General features: G+C 38.4%; 1 protein-coding gene across 2 annotated transcripts in view; it reads right to left on the bottom strand.

Annotated features, from left to right (window-relative positions):
• Positions 1 to 26,253, bottom strand: part of NBAS (NBAS subunit of NRZ tethering complex) — a 275,617-nt gene that overhangs the window by 194,503 nt on the left and 54,861 nt on the right. For both annotated transcript variants that reach the window (XM_081069547.1, XM_081069548.1), the window contains exons 13-21: positions 18,213 to 18,276; positions 16,939 to 17,132; positions 14,824 to 15,081; positions 14,008 to 14,133; positions 10,731 to 10,882; positions 9,663 to 9,803; positions 9,323 to 9,401; positions 5,551 to 5,655; positions 5,042 to 5,178 (exon numbers count right to left, since the gene is read on the bottom strand). In XM_081069547.1, the coding sequence (XP_080925673.1) occupies positions 5,042 to 5,178; positions 5,551 to 5,655; positions 9,323 to 9,401; positions 9,663 to 9,803; positions 10,731 to 10,882; positions 14,008 to 14,133; positions 14,824 to 15,081; positions 16,939 to 17,132; positions 18,213 to 18,276 (1,256 nt within the window). The remainder of the gene's footprint in view (positions 1 to 5,041; positions 5,179 to 5,550; positions 5,656 to 9,322; positions 9,402 to 9,662; positions 9,804 to 10,730; positions 10,883 to 14,007; positions 14,134 to 14,823; positions 15,082 to 16,938; positions 17,133 to 18,212; positions 18,277 to 26,253) is intronic.

The raw sequence follows: 26,253 nt of genomic DNA, 5'->3' as shown, positions 1-26,253 counted from the left end.
CAGTAATTTCTTAGTTTTGACAAATGTGCTATGATTATGTAAGATAAGAAGGGTAAGCTAGATGAAGGATACACAGGAAGTCTCTGTATTATCTCTGCACGTTTTCTGTCACTTTAGAATTATGGCAATAAAAAGTATAAAACAATAAACATATGACATGTACAAGTATCCGCGACCAAGGCCTCAGCATGGGGTGCCACACTAGTAACTGCTAGCACATAAGCAGCACTCCCATGGTGCCAAGCACTGCTCTCGGTGTTTCACATACATGAACACATTAACCGCTCTCACAACACTATGAAATAAGTGGTATCATCTCCACCTTCCAGGCGAGAATCCTGAGGTGCAGTTAGGAAACTTACCCCAGCTCATGAATCCAGGCACCCCGGTTCTAGTATCAGTGCTCTGGCCCCTGTGTTGTAACTCTCTACACAGACAACTGTTTAAAACACAACCTTTAAACTAGATTGCTGTCGACATTCTGGAAAGGTTTTACAATAGGAAAAAAGTCTTAAGTGAAAAATCTAAATAATCTTTCTGAAACATACTATGTCACACCTGAAACTAATACAATATTGAATGTCAACTGTAAATGAAAAAAATAAAACATGCTATAAACATCAAAATACCAAAAGTCCAAGAAAATATTTCCTTTTCTTTATGAAAAATTTCTATTACCACAAATTGTGGAAGCTAATAAAGGTAAAAACGTCCCATGCTCCCTAAAAAGTAAGAGTCAGCTAGAACATCAAGTGCAAATGTTTTATAGCAATGACAAACTAGGGATAAGCAGCTAATAAAAAGATGTATATCTGACAGAAAATGTAATTTCAAAATTTCACAAAACTCAGTCACATTTCATCAATGTCAAATACACATGATGGTTTCCGAGTGACACTATAAAACACCAAGTAGCACATACCATCCAAGTTTCCCAGCAAGCATAATCCTAACATTTGCTTGAACCAAAATTGGCCAAGGCAAAAATTCTGGCAATGGGATCTCACAACGTAGTAGTTAAAAGGTCCTTCTGACATAACTTACTACTGCTTTCCAAAATATTACACAGCTTGAACTCTGAAAAGTAAAAGCCCACCTACACTTCCATGTACACTCATTCATTCATCCAGGACAACTTACTGAGTTACTGCTTTGTACCCAATACTCTTCCAGGCGCTGAGGCTCATTAGGGGGCAAGACACAAACTCCATACCCTTGTGGGATTTACATCCACTCATTCATTTCTTCATTCATCCAGCAAGTATTGACTGAGTACCAACAACGTGCCAGGCACTATTCTAAGTGCAGTGGGTAAGGAAGGGAACAAAGGGCACAGAAAACCCTGTCCTACAGGAGCTGACATTTTAGAATGCTAGGGAGAAAATAAAGCAGGAAAGAAGGATTCAAAGTGAGGCTGCAATTCCAAACAGAATGGCCACAGGACATCAGCTTAAGCGGAGAAGACAAATAATAACCATATCACACGTGAGGTGCAGTCGCTACAAAGAACAGGAAACTGGGGTAAGAGCAAAAGACTGAGAAGGAGGTGGAGCCTGTATGACCAAGCAACGTACGAAGGCCTCTTTGAGGAAGTAGCCGCTGAGTAGAGACTCTGAACCAAGTAAGAGGCCGAATCACATGAAGGTCTGGGAGAATGGCACAACAGGCAGGGGGAAAACTAACCTCTAAAGCCCGAGGAGGGAACAAGCATGGCATGTTCAAAGGACAGTAAGAGGCCTATGTGACAGTGGCAGAGCGAGCAGGGGACTGTGAGCAACTCTCCCAACAGCCAGCTGAAGACTGTACAGTTATACGGCCATCTGCGTGTGGGAGCCATACAGCTCAAGTTTAGTGACTTGTTTCAAATCAATTCAACAGATTATTAAGAAGTGATTATTACTTGCAAAATACAAGTCGGGGGCTGAAGGGAAGATAAAGCAGGATGAAACACAGGCTCTGCAGCTCTGTAATGAATACATACTCCCACAGCAGAGCAAGGCACACACACAGAAAGCTCTACAGCCCTTCAAGGAAGTAAATGAGAACGTGTCAAGATCATTTTACCAGTTTTTCAAGCATTGCAACCGAGGAGAAAAAAGAGACAGCAGAAAATGCTGCAGATTTATTTAGAATCCTTTCAACTCTTATTTCTTCCTCAGTTTGAAAGCATGATGCTGTGAGCAGAATTCTTGTTACTTCATAAAACCTACTTCTGATAAAGAGGAACTGCATTTTACTCATTTCAAAATCCCTACCCTCATGCCAGGCACAGGGAAGGTGCCCCGCAGATGGTGAGTGGGTAACCAGAGGAAGCAGGCACGCATCAGCAAATCAGACACTTAGCATTCGCCTGGCCTAATGGTTCCAAGTGACTTGAAAATGAATACCAAGTGTTCAAAGAAGAACACATTTCCACACAAAAACATTTTTGTAACTGCATCTTATTGACCTACACATCCATTAGAGTAAAACTGTGAATAGGGCAAAAGAGCACAGGCTTTAATATTGGGCTAAAATAGCAACTGAATCTTTCAGGCCATTGGCGCCTTGATGAAACACTGACCTAGGGCACCTCCCATGCTGACAGGTGAAAGCACACTCAGCGGTACTCCCTTCAGGACATCCTTTAAACCCCCTTTTAAATGGGCACAAGATGGACCTAACTTACCTAGTTAGTTAGCAACCATTTTCAGAGAACCGACTCCACTCTATACCCTGGGGATCCAAAGATAAGGAAGAGATGATTTCCGCCTTTAAGAGTTAGTTTTGGGTTTAAAGCTGGTGTTTGTTAAAGAAGGGAACAAAAGGGAGAAAGGTGAACATAAAAATGATGGAATATAACATAATATAAAAAGTGGTATACCACAGGAATGAACAAAGAATTATGAGAAGAAAGGGAAAGGAATAACTTACAGAAGACCTCACAGAAGAAGCTAGGCCTGAAACATAATGGTGGTTTTGCTTTGCAGTCACATAAAATTATAAGGAGATAGAGACATTACTATTAAAACCTATTGTTCTTTCTCACCCTTTCTAACTAGAGCAAATGTCTACTCAATGTAATAGACTTTGAGAAACAAAGAACAACAACAACAAAAAATCTTTATTTTCTCAATGTGTTATAAATGAATATAATTTAAGGACCCATAAGAAATCAGTCTTTTCAAAGTTTGTCTAAGCAACATATCCCAAAACAAAGATTCAAAGTAACTTTATCTGCTGATTATCGTCTGTTGGAATATGGTATACCTAAAGTAGTTATCACAATTTAAATGAGTTTATGGAGGGCCCCGTGAAGAAACCATAGGGCATTCAAAGATAACATAACACTGGGCATTGCATAACTATTCTGCAAAGCAATTCTGAAATTTCAGGTTAAAATCAAATGTTCACCTGTCATCAAGCAGTCATCAAGAAGCAGTCATCAAGAAGACAATAAGAATAAATGCACTCAAATCTAAGGAAAAATTACCTTTAAAATAAATTTTAAGAGACAGTAGCCCTTTATATTCACAATTTACAGTAGAAAAAGTCATTGCCATTCAGATTAAATCTATTTTGCAAAGAGGTAGAAAAACAATTATATTCTATAAATACATATTTATAAAATACACTTACATATCACTACTCAGATATAAAATAATCTCTTTTTTTATGAAAAGGGCATCTCCAACTTTTTGTTCACTTTTACCGTAATAAAAATTTACTTTTTTCCTACTAAAAGTAGTGCAAAATGAGCTTGTTTATAACTTATATTTTTAGAGCCTACTGACCTAAAACTATAAACAAATGTAGGTTCAAATCCTGGCTGCCCTAATACAGAGTTTAACATACTAATAAGATTGTAAATCTCAGCTTTCTGGAATAGCGGGATAATACCAAAAGCGTTTGGGGACCAGATATAAGTACGTGCCAAATACACAGTAATTACTCTATAAATGTTGGTCATGTCATCAACATCTAAGCCTACAACTACGACATTAGATTGAGGTGGTGGGAAAGAAATGAAAAAGTCAAATAATCCCCAATTCCAATAATGTCCCTTATCATTGTACATTTCCAGTAGCTAAAGGTTGTGACAATGATTTCAATCAGATGTCACAATCTCCTCCAGTGCTTTAGTTTACAGATTTCATACATATCAATTCATCTGTTACAAAAAATATGCACTATGAATAGTGAGATAGGGACTGTCAATTCACTTTAAAGATGAGTAAGCTCAGATTCAGAAAGGATAAACCATGCAACTGATGACTGAGCCACAGTTACTAGTGGGCTAGCTCACTGCACATAAATGGTCTCACAAGTAGATACTCTTGCCTTCTGCCTCCATGTAACTGACCAGCAAGGTATGCTCTGCCCTCCCCGCCTCCCTCAGGCCTGAGCTGATGGCCTATCCATCTCTGAGCTGTGCACAGAAGCAAATAAATACATGTTCTGGTCTGAAAAAGCCCACCAGGTGGTAAAACTGGGAATTAATGGATGCAGCAGGCTTAGAGACTGTCACACGTTACAACACAATTATCAAACAGCCTTGAACTGAGATAAGAATCATTAGCCTAATGACTAGTAAAGTGGTACTTGGACTTCCCACTTGTCTTTGTGCCTCTGAAATTTCATAGGGCGAAAGAGTTGTTGAGAGGAGAATTCAGACATCCTGGATTCCCTGGACCTACTACCTGATATTGCCAGAACTACGCCTCAATTTCTAAAAGATATAACTAATTCAAACAAATATTGCTATCCTAAAACCCTGTTCTTAACCAGAAAACAGTACATATTGAGTACACAGCAGTGAAATCAGGAGGCTTTCAAAAAAAGGAAAGTTCATGTCCATTAAGTTAAGGTGATCCGGTTTATGCTAGACAAACTTTGGTTTCAGGATTATTTAAAAATAAGTTAGAAATAATTTTATAATCAGAAAAAAAAATGTCTAAACAGATTACATTAAAATTATTTTTCAATTTAAGTTGTTCAGCATGAAACAAAAAATTGTTTTAATTTAGAAAGAAGGAAAAGTTCAGTTAAAAAAGTCACATACCAAGCTTCAGGCAGCAAAACAGAATATTCATGTGGAGAGGTGGTCTCCGGGAAGTTGGAGAGAACCGCGAGGCGATGAGGAAGCAGGTCCGGTCCGTGGTACGTGAACAGAATCTGCAGGGCTTGCACGTTACTTTCCTACACAAAAGGCAAGGGTGCGTTTCCAATACGAACTTGAGAAATAAAGGAGCGATTCTGTATGATTTTGTGTTCAAAAACTTGTAGTGGATCTTTTTATGCAGCTCTGATGGGAAATAGTTTGAAATATTCCTGCGTCTTACTACTCTGTATCATGTTTCTTAATCTCATGCTATAAAAATAAATTATTTTTAAAACTCAGAATGAATAAATTGTTTTTAAATAAGATCCCATTTTCTGTACATGTATTAATACTACAACAAAAAGGAAATGCAATGGTATATGTATGCTGTAACAGTAACCGCATGGCTCAAAGATTTACAAACTGTTAATAACCATAATTGTTTGATTTACAAAAAAAAAAAAAATTACCCGAGCATAATTTCTTGCTGAGAGAACAATATTCTGATTTCTGAACTTCTTAAAGAATTCAGCATCATATCTCTGTGCAGATGCATGAGACACTCCTAGAATTTCCTGAAGGGAAACAGCGATTTAATGAAAAGGATTTAAATATCAATGACATGAAAATATTGAAAACCTGTACAATTCTGCCTACCTAAATAAGGCCTGAAATAACTAAACTATCAACCGTTAACTAGAGTACTACATTTACATTCTTCCCTTTATTTTGAAAATGGCTATATTTATAAATGCTGATCTTTTTTTTTTTTAAATCAAGAAGTAAATAAGATAGGCAGTAAAAATGTAATGACAGTAGGACAATGAAAACCTACCACCTGGTGAAAAGAAATGAGCAACTTATACCTGGCTGCGCATTATGAGCACCTGACACACCTGTATGAGAACTTTGCAATGACCTGACTGCTGCTAGAATGATCTTTGTAAAATGCAGAATGAACCATTCACCTGTGCAACAAATATTCATTGAGTGTCCACTACATGCTAGGAGCACCGTAGCAGGCCACAGTGATACAATGAACAGTATATGGACCCTGCTCTCCAAGTAGCTTAAAATCTAGTAGGGAAGAGCAAAGGGAAATTGGAGGGGAGCTAAAACGAGTTCTGGGACGGTAGGCAGGGCAGGCTTCTCAGAAACAGCTGAAATCCAAACAGAAAGGACAAATAAGAGTTAGCCAGGGCAACTGCAAGTGAGGCCTTCCCATTGCAATGTATGTATGACTCAGGGCTCACGTCTGTCACATTTAATGCTGAGCCCCAGATACCCAGCATACTGCCTTTCACATCGGTAACTAACATTATCAACTGAACTAATTTACTGAGATAGGAAAGAGGGAAGAATGAGGACATTTAGAGGAGGCGGGAGAGGGAGGATGGAGAGTGAGCAGTTAGTTCACTTGCAAACGTGCCGAGTTTGGACCTACAACACATCTGAAAGGCAGGTGGATGCCCAGGTCAGGAGTTCTGGAATAAGACATGAGTGAGGCACATGACGCACAGTTCTTAATACAGAAGTGAACATGGTTCCAAGGGAAGTTAAGTAGAATGAAATAAACGGAGACTGAGGAACAGCAGCATTTAAAAGATGAGCAGGAAAAAGGGAATCTGGTTCTGAAAAGTAGATGGAAGAGCAGACAGAGAAGTAAGGAGTGGAAAAATAATGTAATGCATCTCCAACTCCTCTTTCTTCTTTCTTCTGTTCAATAAATTCCTCCTTACCTGCTACTGGTTCATCCCCATTGGCATACAAATACTTCTTCCTTCCAGTAAAATAACAACTCTTAATCTTTCATACCGCTCTAGCTACCACCATCTTCTCTGCTGCCCTCAACAAAAACCTTGAAAGTGCTGCCCACAACCAGTCTCCACTTCCCTGCTTCCATTCTTTCCTAAGCTTAGTCAACCTCTGACCAAAAAAAAAAAAAAATAATGCAATTTAATTCAACTTCCACAGCATGAGAGACATCTCAAAATATGGCCACAATTCATTCTAACCCTCTCTCCTACCTTTATTCTATCCCCTCCCGGCCTGTCCAGCCCAGTGATCCTGACCAGCTCCTTTTGTCAAGAGCACATCTCTCCTTTCATGCTTCTAGGACTTTCTTTATACAGCGTCCTGATTACCAGCACTGGCTACTAAATTCGAGAGACCTCGCTATGAATTCTTGCTCCCCATTTATTTAGACAAATCACTCACGTCCCCTTAGCCTCCGTTTTCATATCCCTGAAACCAAGAGGACAATAGCACCTGCCTCAGGATTGCTGGGAAACGGCCTGGATTAAGTACAGAAGACACTGGCTGACAACAAATGTGTTGGTATTTCTTCAGACAGTCTCTTACCTATTAGTTCCTTCAACAAATAGTTACCGAGCTCCTCAACAAACCAGTTATCATTCTGAGCCCTGGGGATACTACAGCAAACAACACAAAACACCCACCATTATGGAGTTTCCATTCAGCCCCCTAAATCTGCCTTCCGTTTTTTAAGGATTGGAAATAGCACTCCTGTTCCTTCCTATGTAGAGTCTTCTCGGGCATCCCCAGGAAGAATGTAATGGTTTTCTCCACCACGCTCCCTCATCGATTCTTCATGTCTTCATTATCACTCATTGCCTCTATAATGAGGACTCCACAAGGACTGTTCCTTCGTCATCTCTCTACCTCCAGCACCAGCAAAACATCTGGCATATAGTAGGTACTTATGTAAAATTTAAATTAATCCATTTTTTATCTCATTTATCACAGAATAAAATAAGCCATGTCCCATGATTAAAATGCAATGCCTCTCTCTATCACTACCTGCTGTTTAGCCATTATAACAATACATCTTCATTTCTAAGTTTTTACAGCCAAATTCATCAATTTCATTTACTTTTCAAAAGCTTAATTCCCTTAAAAAGTGGGCTCAACAGATACTTAAAATGTCACTATTACCGTGTAGTAAATGTACTTACTACTGTCAAATAGGAAATAACAATTCAATAACTAAAGAATAATGAAAGAAAATTAACTGCGTAGTCCCATACTGAACATTTTATGGAACTTTTCTTTTTAAGATCTCATCATCAGTAAAACTAAGGCTAAGAGTAAAAAATGATAAACTATGTCTGTACTGACTTCTGCAGTTCACATAGTGCTTTTATGTATTCTCAAAATATCAGAACTCAGACATGATAAAAGGATATGCTTTCAAAAATACGCCCAGCCAACATAGATACCTAGAGATAAAACCAGTAGGAAGTTTTTGAAACCTGTTTGGGTGAAACGATATACTCATAGCTATGGTTTCTAATAACCATAGAGATAGCCCTCTTTTGTCACTAGCATTCTGTTGGAAAACATTTCTGTTATATTAGGAGGTGGGGAATCAAATGGTTTTGGGTTTGCCTGCAGGCATCAGAATTACAAAATATCTCCATTATTCTGGGGATGGGCGTCATATTATTGGGTGTGACATTTACTGAGTGCCTGTTATGTAGCAGAGCCAAGAGCCAAGAGAGGTACTCCCACAGAAGGGAGGCGTAACAGATTGAGGAAGTAACCTGCAAGTGAAGTCAAACTTCAAAGGTGAGGACATTTATATTAAATCCCGGGCAACTTCAGCTCTGAGGGTCATGTGAAAAAGCCATCTAAGCTATACATATTTATTGAAATGTTTCTCACACCTTTGACAGTACCTAAATTTACCTTACCATGCAGAGTGCTATTGAAATGCTCAACATGAGGACATTGTTTGTGTCCCTGAAGAAACAAATATGAAGTATGCTTTTTTAAGTTCAAGTGCCTAATTTTGGCCATAATTAGGATCAAAGTTCAACCAACTAAGTTCAACCCACTAAAAAATTAATAAAATAAAATGAACCAGAAATATTCATATTAGGATTATTAAAACCCAGTATATACTATAATTTAGTATTGGCGACAGCTATACGTCATATAAAATCAAAATGTAAAATCAAAGTAAATGAAAAGGATTATAAATGTAGGAAACATTTAGCTGAGGCTAAAGCATTCCTATTCCCTAGACTAACAAAACAACTTCTGGCCTTTCACAATCTCTAATTTTAACCAAACTGATACACAACAGAACCTGCTTCTGTACAAAATGAATTTTTGCCACATAAGTAGCTCTAAAGACCAAGAACATCGGATATTCGGGAAGCCACAGCACTGATAATGACAGATCAAATGACTGTAATTGGTTTGATGATAACTACTCACCTCATATGTTGCGAGCCGATCTAAGAAGGTTAATAATTTCAGTCTACAGCGGCAGAGTTCCTTTTGTTCCAGTGTTAACCTGTTTTGAAGGACTATATTAGGCCATTTATACTTACATAAGAGCACATTTCTCTAAGAATTAAAAACGGAATAAAAATGATCAATATTCCACTGAGCCCCAAATTCATGGCACAGTACACAAAAGCACAAGGATAAAATATTAAGTGTACTTGATTTAAGTTGCTGAAATAATTTACAGCGATTATCTCTGGTAAAGAACACACTCATATGACTAATTATTTTCAAGAAATTACCAAGTGAACAGTAATAAATCATTTACTTTGAAAAGTTCACTAATTGAAGTAGTTTGCGTCTCTTCTTGAGCTCCTTCTCCTTTTTCTTCCCGGCAGGCTCTTCATCAGGTAGTGAAAGCTCCTCGTAGGAGATCCCGTCAATGTCTGTGTCGCCAGGTAATGTGAATCTGTAAGAGAAAAAGAAAGCCCAAATCTATTTTGAGGTGTTTTTTTTTTTTTTATTTCAGGTAGTGAAAAGCTGCTATCCTCTACTTTGATGGATTTTATTATTAAGTTGATTTCCACAGAAAACAACCAATTATTTGAAAGAAAGCTTTTACTATTATAAGCAAAGTGACTCAATCATTATATCTACAGGATGGACAAAGAAATCACCAGGTCCTCAGTAATTATAACATTTAGAAATTTTAAAAAATAAAAAAAAATTGAAAACTACTTAGGAAAACATGTGAGGTTAAATTCACCCAATGTGAAGAAAATGTTGCCCATTTACCGTCTGAATCCTTTATATTTAAGGTCTCAAAATGGTAATGAATGTCAGTCTCATTTACATCATTTATTTATCAGACATACTATCACATTTCTATCTCACAAAAAGTTCCAAATAGCTGATGAGCAATGGCTCTTAGCAAATAACTTCATTATTATTTTTATTACCTGACATTTGTATGGTGCTTTCAAATTTAGGAGGTGTTTCCCCAAGACACATAATTTAACCACTCAAGGTAATTCTGTGAAGCAGCCAGTATGATGCCCACACATAAAGAAAGTGAATGAAGCCCACATTTGCCAAAGGGGGTTCATCTGACTGGCCAGCACACCCAGGGATGTGCCTGAAGCCCACAGCTTAGAATCGGCCTGCATTCAACGTTTATAAAATTTGCTCTTTCTTTAGCATCACCAAACTATCATATGTAAACACATTTAACTTGAAGGAAAGAAAGCTGTGAGCTCAGATAAGAAGGCATCGATCAAGACAACTGCTTCATTGCAGAATAACCTAAATAAAGAAAAGCTTACTCTTTTAATGTCTTAGCTTAAAAGTTTTCACCAAGTCACCTTTACTTTTGAGCCCAAACCTGCCTGTGACCGACCTGCCGTCATCCGCTCCTTTCCCTATTGCTAACAGCGCCTCCAGGCCCGTGCCCTTCAGTCCATACTGAAGCAGTTCTTTCGCAGCATCCACATTTTCAGGAACTCTTTCCAAACACTCATGAAGAACCCAGGACCGTTTCTTTATTTTACTCTGGATACAAAGAAAATGAAACACAGAGGCATTGAACAACCCACGACATCTGACAACATCTGACAACTGCCTTCTAGAATTACAGAGCTGTACCTTAGGGAGTTTAGCTTCCTAAGAATTTGGCTACAGGTAGCTGCTAGAGAAGGCCAACAGAAAACAGCTAATTAATTCCCTAATGGTGATTAAACTGGATGCAGGGAATGCGGTTCCAACTGCTTTCTTTCTGCTTCTAACGTACCACAACGAAACACAAACTCAGGACTCCTTTCTGGAAACGGAAAAAGATCTTTCCAAACTTTTATAGTTACTCTTTACTTTGCATTCGGGCTACACAATAGAGTAGAAAATAAAGCAGAAAGGGAAGAGATCTCCTATTTTAACAAGCATGCTTAACTTTGAAAGAAAACTAATGAAGCATAGCACATCACAGTTCTGTATCGACTTGACCATGAGGTACCTCACAAAGTGAGGGTGACAATTTAATCATAAAAAGATGTGGTACACTGTGCTTCAAAAAGACCAAGTCCTGTTCCTCCCTCTGAACTGCTTCCTCTGATTTCATGCAAAATCCCTGACTTGCCCTCTTGCTAGATTCATTGTGGTTACAAATGTGAAGTAAAATTTGACTCATACCCTATAGCCTTGTACACATTCTAGCATATCCACCCTTCCTCCCATGTCTCTTAACGCATTTCCCCTTCCCAGGTCTATGGCCACCATGCCAGCCTATGTCAGAAACACCTAACATGTGGGACGCTGCAGGAGCCCCTTGAGCTTCCAGGGTTCCCCACCACCACTCCTCTTCTACTCCAATGCATGTTCCACACCATCTTCCTCTGCAGCGACATAGTCCCTGATAGTCCCCTACTACCCTAATGTAAAAAGCCTAAGTCATCACAAGCTTTCAACATCCTCCTAAACCCAAATCAATTGTCTTTCTAACCACATTTCACTATTGCAGAATATCAGACCCTGCAGACTGGTTTACTTACAGAGCTCATTTATTCATCCAAGAAATATTTACTGGACACCTACTGTGTGTCCAGGCACTGAAGTAGACATGAGGATACAGCAAAGATTAGGACAGATTTAGTCACTGGCCTCATGAGTCAGCCTCATTTTCTTTTAATTTGCTCATATAGTTTGTCCCATTAAAGACCTCTTCCTCTCTTCTAACTCTAGAAGGCCTACTTTGAATCCTTTTAAATCCCTGCTAAAAACATCTCCACTACAGAAAGCCTTCCGTAACCACAGGGACTGTATGATTGCTACCTCACTGGGTCCCCACAGCATTTGTGTGGAATCTTCTTGCGTGGTTATTTATACCTCAGGAGCGAAGCTTATATTCACAGTAAAGTTATAAGCTCCCTGAGAACAAAAACCATGTAAGCAGCTCCTCTGCCGCTTCACCATCTTACTCTCAACTGCCTGTTTATTTAGCTGAATTAAGTATTTCCCTCATTAAAAAAAAAAAGTTCTTGCTTTTGTCGCTCTAAAACTTATCAGCTCCTTCGGAGACCAAAACTGTCCTTTACTGAGTTCCAGAAAAAGCCATAAAATGGGAATACATGAACTCATGAGCTCACTGTCCTGAGTCACAAAAGAAGAAAGATAACAGATTTGGTGTTCTGGTATTCTAAAGAAAATACTAGCAACTTTGTCTTCTTCCTTTACTTCATCTTCTCATGCTCTCTCATCGCTGATGTCGTACTTGGATTAACAGTTTATCTTCCTGTTTGGTTGAAGCATCAACTTCTTACATACAACTTTTCACATATGGTTTTATTTTTAATTACTCATGTACATAAATCTGTAGCGAAAACAATTATCATGACATTTTCCCAACATTTCTTAAAATCGTCCTAAATACAAAGATATTTTCCTTTCTAAATGTCAGATGAGAAGTCCCACCCTTTTAAAAGCATGCCATAAATCCAACTACTTCCTCACAAAGGTGTCAAGGGTCTGAATATATAGGCTACAATAAACTTTAACTGTGGTCGCAGGTAGCAGGAGGACTCCAATTGCAGGATTTAAACCAAAAAGGGGTATTTGGGAAACTCAATGTGTCAGTTACCTATTTATGCCTCTCAGCTTCAAAGTCCTTTTCCCAGCCAGCGGGATAGACAGCATTTCCCATTTGCCACTGACACAACATTAAGCTTTGTCAATAGAGGGCGCCAGAGGGCCACTGCAGAGGAAAAGGCTCTGGGTTTCTAGTCCTACATGCTCTGGTTCTTCTGGCTCCTATGGCTTGGCAAAGCAGGTAGGGGGGCAGCCAGGGCGCTTACTGCCCTCTTCCTCCCTCTGAAGACAACTTCCCATTGAATTTCTCTTGTACTCCCATGGACAGGTTCCTTCCCGGACTACACCATGCATTCCAGTGGGAGTTTTTTTCTTTTCACTCCTGGCCGTGGTTCCTTATCTACCAGTCTTGAGCTGCACACATTCTGGTGGGGGTGGGGGTCCTGCTTACCACTTTCTGGGGTTTTCTGACCCCCCACTCCACCCCACCCCTCCCCTGGTCACTGCCATACCCTAGCAATAGGCATCCAGCCTGCCCATCCATCCAACCTTTTCCTGCCTACCAACCTTGGTAACTAAGGACCAACCTTGACAACTAAGGACCAAACCTTCCATCCAATGTGTTACAACCATTTGTTGTCCAATGAGGTCTGAATCCCAGCCCAGGCAAAGAGGCCTCCCTTCCAAGTCTGTTCCCTCCTTGGATATGCCCCTTCAGCCCTATGGTTGAAGGAATTTCTTAGTGTTCTCTTTACCCTTTTATAGTTAATCTCTCATTACAAGAAAATCATTCTCAATATTAAAACTTCCCCTGTTCAAATTACTGTGTGGTTTCTGAGAAAGAGAGAGAAATGAGGTAGAAGAAGAGAAAGGATTAGGCCAAAACCAGGCAGTTGGCTGGTTTATCAGTGTTCACATCTTCAGCATGAAGGTCTAGTTGCAGCACCAATAACACAGGATAATTTTTCCAGACTGAGTAAAACACACTTCATCAGCTATAGAAAAGTGAGCAATATAAAGCACTCTAATATAAAGCCCTATAACCAAAAGATATTCTATAAATTTGAATTTTACCACGTTACCAAAATGTTTAAACATACCAGGTAATTCTGAATCGAAGCAATGTTGACCGCCGACTTCCTCCACTGCCTCTGATAGACAAGGTCCGTGTCCAGGCCATAGGTCTGAGCCAGAGACAAGGCTTCCTCGTACTCTTCACTTTCAATCTTTGCACAAGGAAACGGAGACAGGAATGTTACATTACCAAATTGTCCCTGGGGTCACTACAAAGATGTGACAAATGATGAATATCCCTTAACCTACACCATGTTACGCCTTCTGAATTATTTTCATGTGCACCATGTCACCAGAGGCTTATAAAAGTTTTCAGGGGCAGAAGAGTATTTTTTTAGCACTTTAACAGGAAGAGACAGAAGGTGAAATGCCCTCATTGATAGAGTAAAATGAGCAGTGCAACAGCCTGACTCCTAGGCCACGGCTCCGCCCAGGACGCTGCAGGAACAGCACAAAAGACTAGAATACTCAGTGCTAAGCCCTGACTAGAAAGCAAGTCCGTATGTCTTCCCTCTCCACCTGGAGTCTGAGGGGCCAGCTGTCCTGAGACAGATGAGGTGAGAGCAGGAAGCCCACAGGAAGGGCAGCAAAAGCCCAGGCTAAGCTACAAAATGAACAATCAGTATAGGTAAATTCACCTGTTATCCATTGCTTTTATTTTCATTCCTCAGTCACCAAGATGAGCATTATTTTCAAAAGCTTTATAATGCCGATATTTCTAACATGTCAACTACATGACAATTCCTCTTTTAATATCTTTGGTGATAAATCTTTTTTTCTCAATAACATAACATAAAATCTGGATGGCCGCGCACTTTGCTAGGAACCTGACACTGTCTCACCTTTCTCTGATAAAGCTCCTCTGGCGTTGTAGAGCGCAAACTCACGAGGCGGTAGTGTTTAGTAATGGTCCGTGGGCGTTTCCGCAGAGGTGCAAATCGCTCCATTTCGGTCACGAGGTACAGGCCCTGTTTTACATAACCAAAGTAGCGAACCTTGGCAGACATTTCCTGATCAGAATCAGAATCCTCTTCTCCTTCATCTTCTTCTCCACCCCTACTCTCCAAACGAGATCGTTTGGGGGCAAGTTTAATCTCACACTAAATTAAAAAAGGAGATGCTAAATCAACAGAGATGAACTAAAGACAAGTGTTAGAGTTAATGAGAAAAATATTTTTAATTCTACTAATTAAAAATAGTTTGATTCATTACATCAGACACGTGATTAAGAGTAAGAACAAAATTCAAAGGAACTCAGCAACAAACGTTATAAATATCAACAGGTCTAGAAACATGCACATAGACGACTGGCTCCAAATCTCCAAAACTGAAGACTCTTTTTTATTTTTATTATTTTTTTTTAACTTTTATTTATTTAACTGTGTTTTTCCAGGACCCATCAGCTCCAAGTCAAGTAGTTGTCTCAATCTATTTGTGGAAGGCGCAGCTCAGAGTGGCCCATGTGGGGATCCAAACGGCAACCTTGTTAAGAGCACTACACTCTAACCAACTCAGCTAACCGGCCGCCCCTGAAGACTCTTTCAATAAGAGGTCATTAATATGATCTCGTAAATTATGCTTGGTAATTATTTTAGGGAAATGAAGGAGCTGAGAATGTTAATTTCTTCACTTTTGATATTTTTATACCAGCTGTGGAAAAATAAGATGATGATTTTTCAATCTATTTAGAAAATGAACTGAACATTTTGCTTTACCGAGAATAGCTCTCCCACCCTCCCTTTTTTAAAAATGTCTAATAGCTTCACAAAGTTCTCAGTGTGAAAACCTGACTGTTAAAGATAACTTTCATTCCAGACTTAACAGAGTTGGCTTAGATTTTAAGCTACAATTCTCGCTAAATCTTTACACTTAGTAACAAACTTTAAGGTAAAAAATACTTGTTGATCTATACTGAAGTGAAGCTATTGAAGGTCATTACCCTTAAAAGTCTTAAAATGAGGGGCCGGCCCAGTGGCTCAGGCGGTTGGAGCCCCGTGCTCCTAACTCCGAAGGCTACCGGTTTGATTCCCACATGGACCAGAGGGCTCTCAACCACAAGGTTGCCAGTTCAACTCCTTGACTCCCGCAAGGGATGGTGGGCTCCACCCCCTGCAAGTAAGATTGACCATGGCATCTTGAGCTGAGTTGTAGCTGAGTTGTAGCTGAGTTGTAGCTGAGCTCCTAGATGGCTCAGTTGGTTGGAGAGCGTCCTCTCAACCACAAGGTTGCCGGTTCGACTCCCACAAGCGATGGTGGGCTGTGCCCCCTGCAACAACAAATAGACCTGGAACTGAGCTGCGCCCTCCACAACTAAGACTGAAAGGACAACAACTTGAAGCTGAACGGCACCCTCCACACCTAAGATTGAAAGAACAACAACTTGACTTCGAAAAAAGTCCTGGAAGTACACACTGTTCCCCAAAAAAGTACTGTTCCCTTCCCCAATAAAAAAAAATCTTTAAAAAATAAAAGTCTTAAAATGAGAATTTTAAATGATCAAAACATAACTTTAAACTACTAGCCTCTATTTTCCAGTATTTTTATCACAATCAACAAGCTTTTCTTACCAAAAGGACCAAAATTTTTAAGTTGTCATACTTCATAGAAATAGGTTAAAGACTATATTTCTTAAGTAGCAATATCTTTTACATTTTAAGATGACTAATCTAGAAAAAAGAGAAAAATCTATCATGTCAGTGAACGAAAAAAATGCTCTATAGAGAGCAAAATGACTAAATTTTCTTCATTCTTTTACAATGCAAGTTTTTTAACTGGCTAAAGAATAGATCTTTTTTATACTGCCCACAATCTCAGATTCCAATCATATATCTTTGTTTTTAAAGCCAAAATTTGATAATAACTAAATTAAAAAAGCAAAAAAAACAGATATTTAGATTTTTAGTGAAATACATGTTTACTTTCAAACACACTGGTCGCTCTAAATGGAAAAGCATTACCTCCAAACTTAAAAATCCTCCATCATGAGTAGCAGTAACTTGAGGTGATGGTTCAAACCATTCACAGGATTTTCCCAGTAAATTCTTCAGAGTTTTAACTGAGGAAACAGTCAAAGCACCAGAGCAGCGAGCCAAAGTCACTGCATTGTCTGCCCACCAATTTACATCTATCAGTGGGTAAAAGGACTCTTTATCTAATGGGGGAGAACAAATCAATACAAATGCATCTTGTCAGTGTGGTTTAAACACAACACATTTAGTCCAATAATCAATTTAAAAACCATATTTGAGCCCTAAACTTATGTTAAATGAGAAAAAATAAATTGAAAGTCATCACTCAAATTTTTACAAAATGGTAATTTATTTAATTAACATCTGGGTACCAAGACTTTTCCAAAGTCCAGAATTACAGGGATGCAGAGGAAAAAGGCTTTTCATCTCAAAAACTGAAGAATATACCGATATAGAGGGTGCCAAAAAAATGTATATGCATTTTAAGCGAGGAAAAACCTGTATTAAAATTGTAATACAATGAATGACACTGGCATTCATTTGATTAACGCCATCTTCTGAGTGAACGTCATACTACACATTGCTACATAATTCAACTTTGAAAAGTAATACACAGATAACATCTCTTAAAATGCGTATACATTTTTTTGGCACCCGCAGTATATTTCACCATTTTCAACACAATAAATTGAAAGGTAGGTGTGTACAAAGTGTACAAATTATGAAGGTTATAAAAGGTTTTGGGAAATGTTCATGTATCACTTTTCAGATAAACAATATGAGAGAATCATACCCTTTTTAAAAGCATAAGACAGATATATAATAGTTTTTTAATGCTATTTCCTAGTAAACTTGTGATGGGATCAGGACACACCATCCCAAAACAGGCCCCTTTGACATAAGAAATACTTCGAGCTGAAGGAATTTGAGGAACTCAGAGTTCTTTTCCTTTGTCTTGTCACTTCTCTAAGATGTACTGTTCCTTTGCTATGATGCTTTATGAGCCCTTTCCAACAACTCTTGGGAGTTACTTATCACTGGTGCTCCCATGTGTAAGCTCCACGCACACACTAATTAGCATGTTTGTTCTTCTCCGATTATGTCTTTTGTCAATCTAATTTTACAGGGGCCCAGCCAAAGAACCTAAAACAGTGAAAAGAAGATTTTTCTCTCCCCTTGACATACTATGTCATGTAAAGAGTGCCTTCATTATACAATAACACTCTTTTAAAGTTTTAATTATCGTATTTCATACAACTCACCTCTGATTTTTTTTCTCTTTTCAGTAGAGAGTCTCCAGTCAGGATTAATGTCATCATAACCTGGCTAAACATGAAAAATATTCACATGACTTCTTGAGTCAACAATGTAAGAAAATTATAAGATCATCATCAAGAACTATAGATTTAAAAGAAAATATAGAGAGGTGATGCTTCCTTTGATCTCTTGGTTATACCTAGTTGAAATCTACTCCTCTCCGTAATCTTGAAAAGCAATCATTCTTACACTTAAAATGTGCACATGAGAGTATTGAGACTCAATATGCTGGAAACAGCATGCATAAGAATAAGAAAGCAAGCATACAATTAAAACAAATGAAAACAAGATGCGCTAACATTAATTCCACACTTGCTCACACATACATACTGCGAGGACAACAGCTACTGCTCTCCTGAATAAACACCGGCCTGGCTACAAGTCCTTCTCCCACTTCTACACAAAGCCACCTCTGCAGACCTTGGTTTCCATACCTCTGAGGGCTGTATGCACAACCTGCATGGCACCTCCAGTGCTAACTTTCTATGATGAAAAGTTACCTAAGCAAAAAGGTATAACCATGCAATCCTCAAACTGAATCCATTCAATCTCCTAGCAACATACTGTCATGCCCAACTTTAAGAACATAATGACACATCGTTCTCTCTAAAGTATCATAAAACAGCTCAGATTTAGCCACTGCCAGACACCATCTTGGCTCGCTGGTAAGTAATCTTCAGAATTACAATAGCATAGGAAAAGAACCCCCCAAAAACCAAAAATCATTTGGGTGTTTATCTGAAATCTTAAGCCTAAAAAAAGTGATGGTATACTTAAGTCAAACACACTTTGTCATCTAATGTGATACGCATATATGTGTCATGACCAATTTATCAGTGGCTAATACTTTAGACTATTAAAATTGATATTTCTTTCCATGGCCTGAAAGAACTTCCTGCTCTCTGCTATTGTAACAAGTCACTCATAGTAGTCCCTGAGAACAGAAAATAAAATTCTTTAAACTTTACCCAAAAAAAAGTTATCATAAAAGGCTATTTATATACTAAGGGAAGAAATAGATTTAAAAAGACAAGTTTCAAAGAATTAGAATAAAGTGTGTACTATTGAAAATAATCCACTGAAATGAAATCATATTTGATCATTTATAAGGAACTTCATTAGTTTCCAATGCCTCTGACTCACCAGCTGTACGCGCCCAACACCACCGTTTACTCATATGATGCCAAGTGTGTGTCTTGCTACTTACATTCTGGAGTACACAAGGGGAGCATAAAAGAACACTTTAAAACCCTAAGCCCAGCAAACAACACCACTTATGAGTCACCCTGGAATAAATTTAAGATGGACAGATCACAATGAAATATCACCAAAAAAACATGAGAAACTATTTTACAGAAATCATTCCACTGGCATTAAGCATTTTGAGAATTTAAAGTGTGCTTGTCTTCACGCAAGTGAATGATGAGAAAGAGCATGATGAACAAACAGCAATGGTCTACTAGAGCCCGTCTCCAGACACTTGAGGACTGGACTGTTCCGTGCAGATGGCTTAAATAACGGCTGTCTCTTGCAAACCCAATTTTAGACAGAAGGTGAAGATTTGTTCTTCTGCATCCAGACCCATTCATTATACAGCCCACCCATCATAGTAGCTAAATGCTGCATGAATGAATGAACCAATCATTGAAATCACTGTGCCCTAATTAGAATGTCTATGCTATAGGAAAACTAGTTGACATAGTACTAATCTCCCTACACCTTTCAATAGTGTGGTTTCTTCTGCTATTTTAGTCAATGAATTCTGTGCACTTACACTGTGAGAGAGAAAGAGGGGAAAAAAATCAAACTCACACTCAAGCTGTGGAAAGCTAAAAATGGATATAAATGACTAACCCAAGACCAAATTATTAGATAACTGCCCTCAAAGACATACAGTAAAAGTGCCAGGGGTCATCAAAGAATGAAGAGATCATCTGGGCTTGAGAAAGATGAAGGGAATTCCAGAGGCACAAAGAAAGCCTTATGTTGCTATACTTTTAAGTCTGGATAAGATTTGGATACAGAAAATGGGTGAGGAAAGGCATTTCAGTCAGAGACCACAGCGTGAACAAAAAGTACACAGTAAAATACTAAGTTTATTTATTAACTGAAGTACAGGACATCAGATTCTAATTATAAGCATTTTTGTTTGGGAGTTTTTGTGAGGAGAAGAGAGTTAATGTCACTTTTCATTGAGGTGAAATTCACATAACATAAAATTAACCATTTTAAAATTAAAAACTCAGGGGTATTTAGTACATACACAATGTTGTGTCACCTCTAGTTCTAAAACATTTCTATCATTCTATAGTAAAACTTCTTACCCATTAAACAGGTATTTCCCATTCTCATTTCCCCAACTTCCACAACCACCAATGTGCTTTGTGTCTCTATGGATTTACCTGTTCCAGATATTTCATATAACTGGGTTCATACCATATGTGACCTTTTGTGTCTGGCTTCTTTTACTTAGCGAAATGTTCTCAAGGTTCATGCAAGTTGTAGCGTGTCTCCGTACTTTTCCTTTTCATCACTGCATAATATTCCATTGCAGATATATGCCATAATTTGTCTATCCATCCTTCCTTTAATGCACTTTTGGGTTGTTTGCACCATGTGGCTGTTGTAAATAGTGCTGCTATAACATGTACGTAGGTGTACTTGTTTGAGTATCTGCTTTAATTTCTCTGGAAGATACACCTATCTGGCCTTTGGCTTAGCAGTACGTAGCCCATTCATTCTCAATACCTGAACTAAATGTTTAACCTCACCATATGTGGAAGTTTGATAAAATTATCTGTACAGCATATTTAAGAAAGAAGCCCAAATAAAATTCCAAACTTAACTCTGCTTCTGGCAGGAGCAGCATGTCAGACCAGCAAACTGACAGCTTGTCCCTCACCGCTTTCAAACCTGCTATTCCCACTGCTCCCCTCATGCACTTCAAAACCTTCCATTCTGAGGACCCCATCTGTGAGGAGAACCGCGACCTGGCTATGCCTTACGACATCTAATACACAGCAGGCTGGTGCTGAGGACAGGGTCAGCAGCTTCCGTGACCCCCACGAGAGCACACAGAAGGTACTCACCCCTGGCACCACGCTGGCACATTCTGAGAAGCAACCTCCATGTCCTCTTTGGAGGACAGGCTACCATACGTCTGCAAACAGCCTAAGCTGCCCTCGCTTTACAGTGTAGGGTAGCCTAGAGGCAGATGTCGTAAGAATACAGTCATAGATTTGGTAGAGAAAGGCTATTATGGCTAAACCAACATTTTCTTCAGATTTAAGTATTTTGTTGTTGTTGATTTTTTTTTTAATGGCTAGAAGGTAAGTACAATGAAGCCCCTTCCTCCAACAACATAAAAGCAAGCTTTCAAAAGTTTATTCATTCCACAAATGTGTATTAGTGTTTAATATGCCAAGCCCTTCGTTAGGTCCCATGGAAGAAATGTGTTGTCAGTGCCCATTCTCAGGGAGCTCAGTCTAATGAAGTTGTGGAAACAGCTCTGGATTATATCAAGATTAATCACAGTAACTGTCATCTTCTCTCTTACCCTTCATTGGTTCATCCATTTAACAAAATTAGTCCATACCTACTATGTGTCACAGAGAAAATAAAATGAAAAGGATAATTTTCCTGTCTACCGCATCTAAGGGAATACAAATAGGCAAGTAATAAAATTTCTTCAGAGAAAACTTAAAGCCAAAAATGAGATGTAAATATATAAACATATGGGAAATGTTTGAAGCGAAAATCACTTTAGCAATTTTACTCTATTCCAGACATGAACAGAACTTAATACTCACAGATTTCTAGCCAGATGGATTTTCACACTGACAATGAAAGCCCAAGTATTTAATCAACTCAAAACTAGATAGAAGTCAATCAGAACAGACACTTCCACAACTACCTTTAATCATTAGATTTTATAGAGAAAATACTCAATCACACAAAGCACATTATGAAAATAAAGTAGCAAATTACATGAAGTCACAGATGAGCAGAAATCACAATTTGTTACAAGAGTTTTAAGGTTGTACAGGGCAACAGTAACATTAGTTTCTTCAAAGGCGATGTTTAAGCTAAAATTACAAGCTCCGACTATATACTATATATTACTATGGCACCTATTGTAAACTAAGTAGCTTGTCCATTCATTTCCTAGAGTAGCCACAAAGAGAAGCGAAGCCCTGTCCTACGTGGTTGACCCAACGTCACTTGACGATTGCTAGACGAGTAAGAGCAGCTGGTGATGAGTACACAATAAACCTCTCACTTATTAATGTCACATGTCCAGTGTCTCTACACGTGAAGTGCATGGCGCCAGGAAACTCATTCATATGAACTACGTGGGCTACCCCTTCTTTGTTTTCCATTAATAGCATAGCTTAGCTAGTACCCATTTTCCCCACAGAATGGTCAGTATTTGTCAGTGTTAAGCACTGTAAGAAGAAACTCTGAAAAAAGGCTTAGTCTATGACGTCAGAGTACCTGAGTCAAAATGGAATCTTCATTCTAACATTTCATGGTCTCAGTTAACTGCTTTTAGCACTATTCCTATCCATTAAAATGAGTATAAACACACTTTTTACTTTCTAGGGTTGCTATGAAACAAATGAAATAGATAAAATTTGTTCTGTAGATAGCCACGCCTGACAGTACAAACTCTATTCCCAACAACCCTTCTTACCCACACCACCCACGGAATTTATGGGCCTTTTCTCTGAGCCTAGCTTTTCTTAATATTAACATTATTTATTGACTTATAATTTCCCTTGCAAGACTATGAACACCTTAAGGGCAAAGACTGTGACTTTACTGCATTTGGTAGCAATTCAATACACTTGATTATTTTGATTTGTTATGAAAACAGTAACAACTTACTCTTCATAGTACTGTTACATACAAGCTTTACAGCACTCACTCTCACATGCTAGATTTAATGACTCCCTTCATGTATTAAAGTCCAAATCTAAAATGCCCAATCCAATGTGATTAATCCCCAGCATGCACATGGCAGACTGAAGCAAACTATGGTTTTTCAAACTCCTTTTGCTGGAAAAAGAGTTATCACCCCGACCTCCTGACCCACCACACAAATACGACGGATATCTACTATTAAGGAAATGGTTTATCAATGACTATCTCTAACAGGCTATCTCTAATGTGTACCTGGTACACATTAACTAGCTCAAGAGTTCAACATATCAAAGAGCTGAAGAAATCTGTGTTACATTCACTGAGAAAAAGGATTTCTCTCTGTTTTTTTTAAAGATCATCAAATAAATAAAGCCTAATTATTAGGGGTTTCCCCCCCTTTTCCCGACATGGTCATGGAAAAAGCATGAACATCAGAGTCTGAGAGACATAAAATCAAATCTCAGCTCTACGGCTTGTTAAATAACTCTGGGAGGACAAGTGCTCAATAAATAGTAAGCAATGTGATTATCAGGGTCAATTCTGTAAAAGCTACAAGAATATTGTATGTGTGCAGCTCGATCCTGCTAAGCAATGTATGCCTGATCTCATGTATGGCAAGAAACCCGTGTGTGCTGTGAAAATGTGGAGGCCTCACAGAGGTTTGTGTGTGATGGAATGAAGGTTCAGAAAGAATAGAAGAAAGGGTTAGAAAAAATTAGGGAGTAGGGAGAGGAGAGTTCAGGAAACAAGCACGAAACAGCATAATGATCAGAGGAGAAAAATGTCAGGTTAAAGGAGTTTGCAGTTTCACCGTAACCTTAGAATTTTAAAGAAAAGAACGAATAAAATCAAATGACCTCTCTGTTTTCAACTGTGGACAGAAACTTCTTTAGAGGCTGAAATTAATAGGGGTCGCAGAGGACAGTCTTTCCATCTTTCCGTCTTTCCATGTGCTGAGCAAGAAAAGAGAGAGGCTGGCAGCCACTGGTCCCAGAACAGGACAGACTCTGGAATGAGGTGCATTGAGCAGCAGTGGGAGTGGCCATGAAAGTAGGATTCAGTTCAGTAACTATTGCTAAGCCACTGTCCTAAGCCTCAGCACAGGATTCCACTATCTGCTAAACGTCCCTAGTGGTGGCAATCAAGGTCCTGCTTTCAGTTCTGTGAGCCCAAAAACCTATTTTTTCCAGTTTGCTCAGGCATTCAGGGGAAACTTATACCAACCAAATCAAGAGACTGACATATAACCCTGAAGATGTGTAAATTTGTAATAAAAGATACAACTAGCTTGAGAATGAAGTTGCATTGCCAAGGGAACTCTCGGCAGACTGTTTGGGAGACACTGAATCCGAGCCATGGGACGGGAGATGGAAACTCACTGAGGTACAACACAAAAATCAGACTGCAGTAATTCCTGATGAACTGCTCTTCTACACTCTCAGGGCATTTCTATTCAGAAGACTCTCACTAGGACAACACTAGAGACAAACTTCTAGCTGGAACTCATCTCTGCCCACCAGGCTCTTCTTTTGCCGTTTTCAAACTTCCTTTCCTATCCCCTCACTTTTCAGATGACCTAAGCCCAAACTACTGATTTATACTTATTCATTCTGAAACTCATACTGAGTTTCAACGTTTTTAATCAATTTTTAATTATTTGAATAGAATCACTATAAAATTCTAATTAATAAATAACATTAATGAGTTAAAAAGTAATGGATTATAATGACATTGACTGGCAACTAAAATGTCTAACCAGTTAAAAAGTTGATTGTAGGCCAATAAAGAGTACAACAGATGTAATTTATCTTTGCAGGCCAAAAGGATATCCAGAATTTCAGTAAACAAAAAAGCATACTAACAGAGATTTTGCTTGAATAGCCCTTAACCACATGTGTGACATACTAGGATATTCATAAGATAAAATATTAAGTGTGCTCCAGAAGTGGATTAGTATTTCTATTGGGTGAATGAAAATAAGCAAACAGAAAGTTTAGGGGAGAGGATAATGCCTTTAATATTCAAAGTTTTCACCATCTAAGAAAAAACTTTGCCCAAATGTAAAACATACATATACTAGGATATCAGGACCTTCCCAAATGATAAAAACTGAACATTTTCTCACTATACATTGACAACCATGAAAAATACTGGGTACCTTTTGGATCTATTACCTGACGTGCCTCGCTAAAACACATTTTAAAAAAAAAACACAGATTTGAGAGTTGATCCACTCCACTTCTAGAGTGAAGATCTAAATCAGGTCAGCTGTAATTTCCGAGGAAAGAGAATGTCCCTTGTATTTAGCTACTGCGGTTGAAGACTGAGCAACACCCATTCTATTTAGAACAAATCTAGATCAAGCAAGACAGACTGGTAGAGACGTGAAGACCAAATTAAATTCAAGGTGAATAGCAACTAAGGAGAGAAAAAAATATTCCCAAACTTGTGTTGAAGATACTAAAGAAGTGTTCATTAAAGAAAAGCCAAAACAAATAAATTTTAGGTCTGTGGAAAGAGTAAGAAAATGTAAATCCACTTCTTCTTCCTCTGCTACTCTGAAAAAAACCAGTGCTGTTTGCTTATTAAGAATTCTTTCAATAGTGCATTTTAACTGATGCAATGAAATTTAAAAGAATTCTGGAAGAAAACATCCATTCGGATCATTCAAGGAATAGGCTCCAATCTCAGAATTACAAAACTAACAAAACTGGTGCCAAGGTATTTTATAGGAAAAGGGGAATGAGGAAGTGACAGAAAGGAAAATTAACCCATAAAGTCCTGAAATGCAAAATAATCATCAGAGTAAAAACTTTATAACATAGGCTGTACGTACTTGAGAAGATTGTTCTTTAAATCATCACTCTATCGCAACAAATGGTATTCATCATATGAGCAGACCTTACTTGCACATCGTGATTTTAAATTATAATAGATGTTGATTCTATGTTTCTAAACAACTAAATCATTTAATTCTTAAAACCCATCATTTTTTAACACATTAAAAAACTAACAGTTCTATCTTTGTATCTTCACTAGCTACCTTTTGAGTGAAGAGACGCT

This window comes from Rhinolophus hipposideros (assembly GCF_964194185.1).
Source record: "Rhinolophus hipposideros genome assembly, chromosome: 12".
NCBI lineage: Eukaryota > Metazoa > Chordata > Mammalia > Chiroptera > Rhinolophidae > Rhinolophus > Rhinolophus hipposideros.
Note: the sequence above shows the minus strand (reverse complement) of the source record. Positions and strands in the feature narration are given on the sequence as shown.